The following is a 10,795-nucleotide window of genomic DNA, read 5'->3' as shown; positions in this document are numbered from 1 at the left end:
CTGTGGATTGGCTGCTCTGAGCGGGAATATCGTCCTCAAGGCTTGGTGGGCCAGGATGTGCTCCACTCTCTTCCTCATCCTTCATTTGCTCCTGTGTGTTCTGATCAGATGTGTCCCTCTCGCTGAGCTGCGGCTTCAGTGCTGGCCACTGAAATAAATTCTTCTAGTGGGAGGTTACCGGGTAGATCTTAAATGTTCTTTTTTGACAATGCCGCAGCATTCTTCTTTAATATGTCATTCCTGACATAGTAGACTATGTGATTGATTGAAAATTGTCAATGCCAGTGCATTTCAGCTCATTAATGGCCAGGATTAGAAGGAACTCTAGTGGCTTAGTGAATTACATATTGGACTATTAACCACAAGATTAATGGTTCAGATCCACCAGCCATTTCATGGGGAAAAAATGATGCTTTCTGCTCTTGTAAAGAGTTATAGTCCTGGAAACCCATCATAGTAGCTGTACTCTCTCCTAAAGAGTTGTGAGGAGTCAATCAACTTGATGGCAATGACTTTGGCTACTACCCAGAATAATGATCTTCAAGGACTCTGTTTCCGTCCTGTTATTCTTCATGTAAGTCATTTCCAAATACTAATGGGCACTTGATACTGTTTCTTCTTTTGAGAAGACCAGGAATTAGGAAATCGAAAGCAGAAAACATACTTCGATTTCTCGAGCTACAGGAGCTGAAGAAAAATTTGAAGCCTTAAGTATATTGAAGGATTCTACTAGCAAAAAATGGGACAAAAACAGGAAGCAGCAAAAGAAGATATTAGTATTATAGTCACTTTACCAAAGGGAATTGGTTGATCTTCAACATTTTTGGAGGCAGCTTATGATTAAAATCTGGTGATGCTGAAGGAATAAGCCCAAACTATAATGAAAATATTAACCAAAAAACAAATCTCTAGGAGATGACAGAGTATCAGTTGAGATCTTTCATGAAACCGATGCAGCTCTCAAGGTGCTCACTCGTTTATGCCAGGACAACTACCTGGCCGACTTACTGACAGACATCCATATTGTTGCCTAGTCTAGAGGAAGTTGGTACAAGAGAATGCAGAATGTCAAGGAATATCCCTAATAACACACCTAAGTGAAAATATGCCAAGGATAATTCCAAAGAGGTTACAGCAGATGGTGAACTGTCCAAAATTCAAACCAGATATTGAGAACTGAAATTAGAGATGCCATTGCTGATGTCAGATGGATCTTGAATGAAACCAGAGAATACTCAAAAAAGTTTACTTGTGTTTTATTGACTATGTGAAGCCATTCACTTTGTGGATCATAACAAATTATGGTTAACATTGCAACGCATGGGAATTCCAGAACACTGAATTGTGTTCTTGTGGAACCTATACATAGATGTATAGACAATTGTTCAAACAGAACAAAAGAATAATAATGGTTTTAAATCAGAAAGGGAATTTATCACTGTCTTATACTTTCTCCATACTAATACAATCTGTGTGTCAAGCAAATAATCCAAAAGGTTGGACTGTGAGTTGGTTAATTGTGCCAACCTGGCCGATAATCACATGTGGGGCTAATTGAAAGGCAGAGGGATAAATGGGTGGTGAGCCTCGCCTTTCTAGTTCTCGGGTCTCTTGCTTTGTGATGGTCGCACCAAGGTTAAGCTGCCTTAGCAGTTCCCTGCTTCAGCTTGCAAGATTGACTTCCTACAAGACATCCCTAAGGAGAAGCTACATGGACATATCCCGATGCAGCCCTGGGTGCTGGAGCAGCCGTGTAGAGACCCCTGCTAGTGCTGAGATGCTTATTCGTTCACTGACTCAGCTTTCCTCCTGCAGTCGGCATCATTGCCTCTGTTTTGTGAGGTGGAGGACTTTGTGGACTGGTGTTGAGTTAATGTTGGACTTGTGGGCTTGGGCAGCATTGGGTTGGGATGTTTTCGTGATGCACACTTTCTTTACTTAAAAACTCTCTTATACATGAGTTGCTGTGGATTTGTTTCTCTAAAGTACCTAGACTAATACAGACTGTATGAAGAAGAATGAGACATTAGGACTCATTAACAATATCATCTGTGATATGCAGATGATATAACCTTGCTTGCTGAAAATGAAGAGATTTAAAGCCCTGACTGGTGAAGGCCAAAGACTGCAATATGGGTTATACCTCACCATAAAGAAAGCAGAACTCCCCATCTGCAGACCAATAAGCAGCAGCATCATAAACAGAGAATATTGAAGTTACCTGTCAACTTACTGAAATCCACAATCAACACCCACATAAGCCACAATAAGTCAAACAATTTGTTGCACTGGGAAAATCTGTGCAGGACCTCATGGAAGCATTCAAAAGCAGATAATCATTTTGAGGCTTAAGGTGCCTCTCACCCCAGCCATGATATTTCAGTCACCTTATATACATGTGAACCCTGAACTATGAATAAGGAAGACTGTAGAAGAATTGAAGCTTTTGAATGACTGTGTTGGTGCAGAATATTCAGTACACATGAACTACTAGAAGAATGAACAAATCTGTTTTGGAAGAAAGTACAGCCATAATGATTACCTTTCATGTTATTTCAACATGTTTTCGAGAGGGACCCATCTCTGGAGAAGAGCATGATGCTGGGTCAAGTAGAGGGTCAAGAGGAAGACTTCCAGCAAGACAGATCACCACTGTTGTGGCAACAATGGGCTCAGGGTAATGACTGTGAGGATGGCACAGGCTCTCCATGCGTCAGGCCACCTTGACAGCACCTACCAACAAGAAACCAGCATTATAATTAACAATAGAGGGGAGTTCTTGTCATTTTAGTTCCTTTCAAAAGGCAGATTGAAGAATTTGATCATTGAAATAAATACTTTTAAGTAGAATAACCATTTGCCCCAACTTATCCCAGAGAATCCTGCTTTATTCTTAATTGTATTTGCCCTACCTATTAGTACTTTCATTTTAGTCTGAAAAGTACCCCAATTTAAATGATATATAATCGCTCTCTACTTTCAAGGAATAATTATGCACTAATACTAATTTTAGACTCAAGTCCCATCTTATATCAGATCTTTGAGGAATTACATACTTCTTTTTGCACATTTATATTGCAGCAGTAGATTCTTGTATGGAGAATTAAACAGTCTGCTTTTCATCAGAATTTCAAGACAGAAATAATGTATTATTATTATTATTGTGATTGCAACAAATTAAGATTCCCTTATGTTTTCTTAAAAATGTGTATTCTAGTGATACATAAAGTTATTTAAAACAACAACGACAATAAACTTGGGAACTCTCAGGTTCACGAGAACCCAAGAAAAGATGGAAAGCCTCAGCTTGTTGGTATGTAGTTTGGTAACCAGAAAGAGGATCCAAAACAGCTTTAGTGACTGAGTCACTGTTAACTTTCTGGGCAATAGGGAACTTTAATCTTTTCCATGTATGGTTCACGATTCATTACTGTTGCTCATTCATGGCTCATTTATGACTCTGCTTCCCACCCCCGAGAAACTGTTTCTACATCACTTTCAATTTGTCTCCTCGCCCCACCCCCAATCAAATTATTCATTTGATCTCTGTCATGCCTGTTTCAGTCCATATTTTTTCCATACCTCATCATCACACACAGAGGGTTGTATAACACGTGCCCTGCACAGGGGCATCTAAGGGAACAAGTGAGAACTAAACTTCCAGCCCATCCTTCATTTAAACAACTGCTCTGGCCCAGGCTCACAGTCACCTGAAGGAAGGGGGTCTTTTTCTAAGTTTCACAACGGCATCATAGGGGATAGCAGCAGCCCTGTCACAAGCCACAGATACCTCAAGTCCCACAAGGTGATAGGAGTGGAGGAAGGGAACAGTACACCTGCATGGGAACTGGCGCATGGCCTTTTTCTCAAACAGTTTTTTGCTAGGAACACATTAAGGTTTGTAGGCATTTTGAGACTTAGACTGGGTATTCTGTTTTCATCCTTTGGGTACATTTCAGTGAATAAAACGATCTCAGCCTGGTGACCAAAGTCAACATCAACAGTAATAAGTCATGTTGATAGTATGCACCTTTGATAAGATGAGAATTTCAATTTGCCCCTGGGTTCTTCCCAAAAGTGCATTAACTCCAATCTCACTATCTGAAAAATGTCAGACAAATTCCATTAGAGGGACATTGTACAAATATCTGATCAGTACCCTTCAAAACTGTCAGGTTTTAGTAAAACAAAGTTTATTTTTGATAAAGCAAGGAAATTCTGTCAGGAACAGACAGGGGCCTAGCCAACGTCCTGTGGAACCGTAGATGGGGTCGTGGAACAGAAAGGGTACACAGAGAAACACCACGCTGTCTAGTACAGTGTCATAGCCCTTTAATACTGGTTCACTAGTTGTGAAGTCAACAATCCCTAGTTTGGGGTGGGAAAAAACAACTGATGGTGCTTCCCAGTTTAGCTCAGAAGAGAAAGCTATAATTTAATGTATAATAGTTACATAAAAATTTGGTCATGTAATTCAAAGATGGGCATTTAAAAACATGGAGGGAGGTAATGTCATGGTTTTCTGTTCCTATCAAGTGCACTGGAATCAATTCCAACTCATAGCGACCAAAATGAAAGTAATTGAATACATTTCCAAAGGAAACACAACAGAAAAAACTATACCTCAAAATAAAAAAAATGAGATCATCAAATGTATTGATATAATTTTTAAATTTTTCCTTTAAGTTTAAAAACATAAAAAGAAAGTTACAAAGTTGTTTCTGTGGTATGTGACCACATGGAGAGAAAGGGAAAAAAAGAAAGGAAGGAGGGAAACTGGAAGGTGAGGAGAAAAGGGAGGAAGAAGAAGAAACAGAGATCACAAGAAAGAAAGCTCCCTCCAAAAACTCACTGCCATTTGGTCTCCTAGCGACGCTACAAGGACAGGGAAGAACACGTGGGTTTCCAGACGAACTTTTTTTTTTAATAGGAGAGAACTTTATATCAAGAAGTAATTATAAATCAAGGAAACATCCCAACCCAGTCCAGATCAAGTTAATAAGGCCAATACTAGTGCATAGACTGTAGCTCTTTACTGGAGTGGAAATCCTCCTTCTCGGTGGAGCGGCGGGTGGTTTCAAATTGCTAACCGCAAGATCCAATAGTTACTTGTCTACACACAAGAAGTTGGATTAGAGAAAGCATTACTTTTCCATCTTACCCCGTTGGTATTTTTAAATTAAAAAATAATATACTAAGAAAAATAATTTGGCTTTGAAAAAATATTAATTCATTTAGGCATTTGAAAATAAATCTAAGTACAAATTCCTTTAGATTTGGACCATCTACTCTTTCAGTCGTGTGGACCACATGCAACTTGACAGCAATTTCTTGTGGTTTTCTTTTCCCAAGCTTTTCAACAAAAAAGTTCAACTTAGAAGAATATCTTTTGCTTTTGCACTCCTATTTCATTGGATATATAAATATTTATACAGCATATGACTGGCATAAATTAGAAATAAACAAATTGGTTTCACAAGCAAAAGCCTCAATTGACAAGAGCAGAAATAAAGTAGTGAGCCCGAAAGTGGCCTGCTAAGTAAGCATCAGGTTCATCATAAGGAAAAAAGCCGAAAATGCTGGTTGGTAAGTTTGCTAAGTGGGTATCAGAGAGATTACCTTAAGTATGAATATATGGCATTGTTGTGTGGACGGGCTTTTCTACTCCCATAAAGTGCTAGTCTGAGCATCTCAGGCTCTCGGGTTGTGAGGAGCGGCATCGGCTGGATAGCAGTGCGTTTGGTTTGGGTTTGGTGATATTATTTGTGATATCTTAGTGCGAAGATCTAAGTGAGAGATTTTAATTATTGGATTGCTTCCTAAATATCCTTAGAGTTCTTCAGACACCTGTGGTTGTGCTAAATTGTTGCTATGTTTATTTTATTTTAGTTAGGAGTTTCTCTTAATCAGGAAAAATATGTATAATTATTTTTACCTGTCCTTAAATTTGCAGGAGAACGATGTCGCCGTCTGTAATGATGTGTCTGTAAAGATGCATGGTCTGGACGGCATATAGGGTAGTCTGCTCTGCACTGTGGGGTCCTTCGCTCTGGAATCAACTCCACAACAAGTCTGGGTTTGAATGTTATGAAATGTATTGGTTTTGTTTTTATCTTAAAGGTGTCAGAAAAAATTATAATGGACTACTATGAGAAGTACAAACTTAGAGTGAGTGAACTGGAAGCTTTTAATATGGTAATTTTTTATTTATATCTTTTAAATTGGATATATCGCTAGACCAGAGTAATACCCTATTCACAGTTACTGTGAGGCCAGCCAATGTGTGTAGTTATCCCATGACCATGGTTTTAGGAAAAACTGTTGGGAGAACCTCCTAGTTTAGAACCAGACTAGGTGGTAGTAACATAGTAAAGAAAACACAAGGTGTCTTTCTCATGAGATTCTCTTACGTTCACAGAAAGAAGTTTGAAGTTCTTTGAACACATACTGCCCTTGATGCAGTAATTTCACAAGCATTCCTCGTAATGAATTTCATTCGTGATGCCCTTTAAATAAAGCTTCCAATCCACATATATATGATTGGTTGCTTGTTGGATTGTACCTCAAAGTCGTTAAAAGGACATTCTTTTCCTATTACTATTCTTTTTTTTTTTTTAATTAACCTTTTATCTGTGCAGTATTCACTTTCTGAAAATGTACAATGCATGTTAGACATTCGGCCTAAAACGAGCTTTCCTAGATAAAATTTCCTTAAACAAAAGTGATAAAGAAATAAGCGCGACCCCCCACTCCCAAGTGACCACCATCTCTTTCTTCTTTCTTTCTTTTAGTTGAAAGTTGTTTTGGCGCCTTGTATCGAAACATTGATTCTTCTAGATCGACTCTGCTACCTAAAAGAGCAGGTAAGTGATATTATTTTAAAAGGCATAATAATATCTTTAGTAAATCCTATAATATGTATCCGCTTATCTCTAAAATAAGTTCCTTCCAAACGGAACAAGAAAGATAATATTTCTTGTTGCATTTTCAAAATCGAACTGTACATTCCATCTTTTTAAAACATGTAAACATGTACAGCAGATGTTTTAAGCAAAGCTACTTTAGTAGTTTATGTTTCTTTCATTGTTTGGTAGTTATGATCCTGTAGGCAGGCAACACAAAGCACCATATGTAAGCTGTTATATAACTAAAATTGATAAAGGCCAGGAAAAGATGCCTTGTATACATTTAATTTGTAAGAACTTTCCTTTTTATTCGCTTTTTGATTTTTGTACACTTGTGCTTTGCAGTACAGAAACTTCTTTCTGAATAACGAAGATTGTGTCTGTATTTCTCATAATAAATTTTGCCTATTTTTCGTATGTTTAACAGGGAAAATATTTTTTTGGTTACTGTTAGGAAAGATATTTCTTTTATCTTCTACTTTGAGCTGTGGTCAAAATAAAGTTTTGTGAGCTGTTTAAATTAAACCCACTTGTGGGTACCATTCATTGTAAAATTTTTCTTTATTATATGGGGAGTTTTATGTTCTTTTCAATAGGCTACTGGGGACAAATAAATTATAATAGATATATGCTTTTATTTTAATTGGTATTTTTATATAGAGAGGCAATTATTTAAATATTCAAATTAAGATGGATTTGCCTCTGCTGTCTACTAAGTCATCACTGAAGTGTAAGGCCTCCCTGAGTGGGCATTCACACCCCTTTTCGAACAGTCTTCACTGACCGGAGGACAATAGGCAGGTAAAACGGTGTGTGTATGAAGACTGGAATTGAAGTGCTAGGACTAATGTAAATTTTAATGTTGATTACTTTATTATAAAGAGGAAATATATTTGTGGTTGAAGAGTAAAGAGAATAGAAGAATATAAAATTAGAAAATTATAAGTAGCTATAGTCACAACATGCAGTATTAACTTATATTAATTTTTGCTGTATTTTGGTGCTTCTAATACACCTATATTTTATGGATGTATATGTGTGCACATTATTCATATTTTATTTTAAATTGAAATCCATTTATACAGTTTTACATCTAATTTCTTCCATGTTTTTAGAATTTTTCTACCTCATTAAATTAATGGTTATAAACATAAAATTTTATAATTTTATGACAAAACATGAGTACAAAAGAAAAATATATTTCTATAAGAAAAATATATTTTCTATAAAAATATATTTCTGTAATATGTTCTATACGGCCTTTGTTGAAAGACTTGATAAAGGAAAATGGCCATTAAATTCATTAAATATATTCATAAGCTGAATAGTTTAATCATATAATCTGATTTAACTAATTCTCAATTGTTACTGCCCACTGCCATTATTCACTATTATAAGAAGCTATTCACCTTGCAGTTCACTCTCTGTGGACAGTGTTAATTCTTAAAGGTCAGAGCACCTCAGCAAGGGGAGAGGCCCTCTATCTACCTGTACCGGTGTACGGGCCAGCAGGCAGTTTGTGAGAATGCCCTTTCCACCAGCTGGCAATCCCTGAAAGAAACTTCTCCTTAATTTGGTTGGTGCTGGGAAGATTTGGGTTGAATGACATCAGAAATATTTGAGGCAGTAGATCATACTACTTAGTTTTTGTTGTCAGTGTTCATTTTATTCAAGAAAGAATCGTTTTTTTAGAGAGCTTGTTATTTCCATAGTTTTATGTTACAGTGTATAGTCTGGCTCTTTCATCTCTCCTTCAGTAAATGTTGTATATCTAAATCACTTATCAATTTGCAGGAAGACATTGCGTGGTGCTCACTGGTGAAGTTGTTTGATCCGGTGACATCTCCCAGATGTTATGCAATCATTGCACTCAAGAAGCAGCAGTGATTCAAGTTGAAGCAAGGCATTCCCTACTAATGGGTAGAACCCGATTTTCTACATATTATGCCATGATATGTAAATATTGTAATCATTGCATTTTTTAAATAAAATAATAGCTAGAAAGATAATGCCAATTCATTTTTGCATTGAAAAGCACATGTTAATAAAAGAGAAAGTAGTCACACTGCTTTAGAAAGGCTGACCTGCTGTACTGGGTTACCACGTCGGTGTTACTGGTAGCTGCCGTCCATCCATCACTTCCCACTCTTGGTGACCTCAGCTCTGCACAGTAGGATGAAACTTTATAGAGCTTTCAAGGCTGTGTTTGGAAGTAGTTCATCCAGGCCTTATTTCCAAAGTGCTCTGGGTGGGTGTGAACAGCCAGCGTTTCGATTAGTAGTTCTACCACAGATAGAGAATTGTACATGTGAGTCTTGCGGGGACAGTGGTGGCTCAGTGGTAGAACCGTCATGTAGGAGACCCCAGGTTCAATTCGGCCAGTGTGCCTCATGCACAGCCACTACCTTGTGCAATGCTGTTCCACTTAACAGGTTTCAGCAGTGCTTCCACACTCAAACAAACTAGGAAGAAAGACTCCAACTATCAGCCAATGAAAACCCTCATAGCAGCCAGTCTGCAAGTAATACCCAGGAACCAAGCAAGATATAACACATGCCTGTATAAAGCACATTTACAGTGCTACTCTAAGTGAACTCAAGCCAAACCCAGAGTTACCGAGTCAACTCCAGCTCCTAGTGACCCTATGGACACAGTAGACCTCCCCTGAGGTGTCCGTGACTCTAGATCTTTACAGGAGTAGATAACCCAGCTGTCTCCCACAGAGCAGCTCCTGCATTGAAGCATGTGGCCTTGTGGCTAGCAGGTGAGTGCTAACCAGGCGATTATACCAGAGCATCGGGTAAGATTCGCTACGCTTAAGGAGCGCTTTTCTTTTGGAGAAAGACTTCAGTAATATCTTAGGAATAAGATAACCATTCGGAGGTTGGTTGGGAGTATTCATACCAAAATAAAGTGATGTGCTGCCACTTATTAGAATTATCTTGATCTCTATAAAAAGCCTATTTGTATAAAGTGTGTTGAGGCCAGCATTCTTCCCATTGCAATACAGATTTCTCTCATTAGCAGAAAACTTGACATTTCTGGAGTGCACAGAAATGACTGAGAGGTGGGAAATGCAGTAAATTTGGTTTTTTGTTTTTATAGGTAGTCTTAGAAACAAGGATGTGGACACATCATCTCACAGACTTTGAATATGTTGTCAGGAGAGACCAGTCCCTGGAGAAGGACATCATGCTGGGTAAAGTAGATGGGCAGCAAAAAAGAGGAAGACCGTCGACGAGCTAGATTGACATGGGAGCTACAAGAATGGGCTCAAACATAACAGTTGTGAGGAGGGCACCAGATCGGACAGTGTTTCTTTTTGTTGTACACAGGGTTTCCATGAATCGGAACCAACTCAGCAGTACCCAAAACAACACTCACACAGGGAAAAATAGTTGTGTTGCTTTGGGTTGTGATATTATGGAGTTTGCAGCCAATTTTTATGTGAATTAGCAGGTAATTTACACAGTACACTACTGTAAATAAGACATTTTGTAACATTTTTTGTACTCAAAAATCTAAGCATACTTAGAAACAGAGAGTTGAGTGTAATGAATCCCCATGTACTCCACACAAATTTCAAGCACATACACACATAGTCATTCAGACCCACCACCTTTGGAGTATTTACAAACAAATCTAAGTCAGTCTTATAAATAAAGACTTTTCTTTATTACCATCTGTTACTCTTCTTCATGTCCCTAATTACCACAAGATAAAAAGTCTTTGTTTGATATATCTCTTAACTTGCCTTTAATATATAACAGATTTACTCTCTGTCATTTCATAGCATTTTTATTTTTTAAGAAGCCTATGGAATTTTCCAACTCTGAGTTTATCTGGTTGTGCCACTGTTGTTGCTATACATAGAGTTTTCATTGGCTAAT

The 10,795-nt window shown here is 37.8% G+C and overlaps 1 protein-coding gene across 3 annotated transcripts in view; it reads left to right on the top strand.

Annotated features, from left to right (window-relative positions):
• METTL25 (methyltransferase like 25) overlaps positions 1-10,045 on the top strand; it is a 147,254-nt gene extending 137,209 nt beyond the window's left edge. For 2 of the 3 annotated variants that reach the window (XM_045290538.1, XM_004700424.2), the window contains 3 exons: positions 6,121-6,195; positions 6,792-6,863; positions 8,700-8,970. In XM_045290538.1, the coding sequence (XP_045146473.1) occupies positions 6,121-6,195; positions 6,792-6,863; positions 8,700-8,792 (240 nt within the window). In that variant the 3' untranslated portion in view covers positions 8,793-8,970. Of the gene's footprint in view, positions 1-6,120; positions 6,196-6,791; positions 6,864-8,699; positions 8,971-10,010 lie in introns of those variants that run through there. The other variant, XM_045290537.1, reaches the window with a different exon arrangement.
• Positions 10,046-10,795: the final 750 nt, after the last annotated feature.

The sequence above is a fragment of the Echinops telfairi genome, unplaced genomic scaffold (assembly GCF_000313985.2).
Source record: "Echinops telfairi isolate 266 unplaced genomic scaffold, ASM31398v2 ScPeMD7_2;HRSCAF=8, whole genome shotgun sequence".
NCBI lineage: Eukaryota > Metazoa > Chordata > Mammalia > Afrosoricida > Tenrecidae > Echinops > Echinops telfairi.
This window is presented reverse-complemented; position numbering and strand designations above follow the sequence as displayed.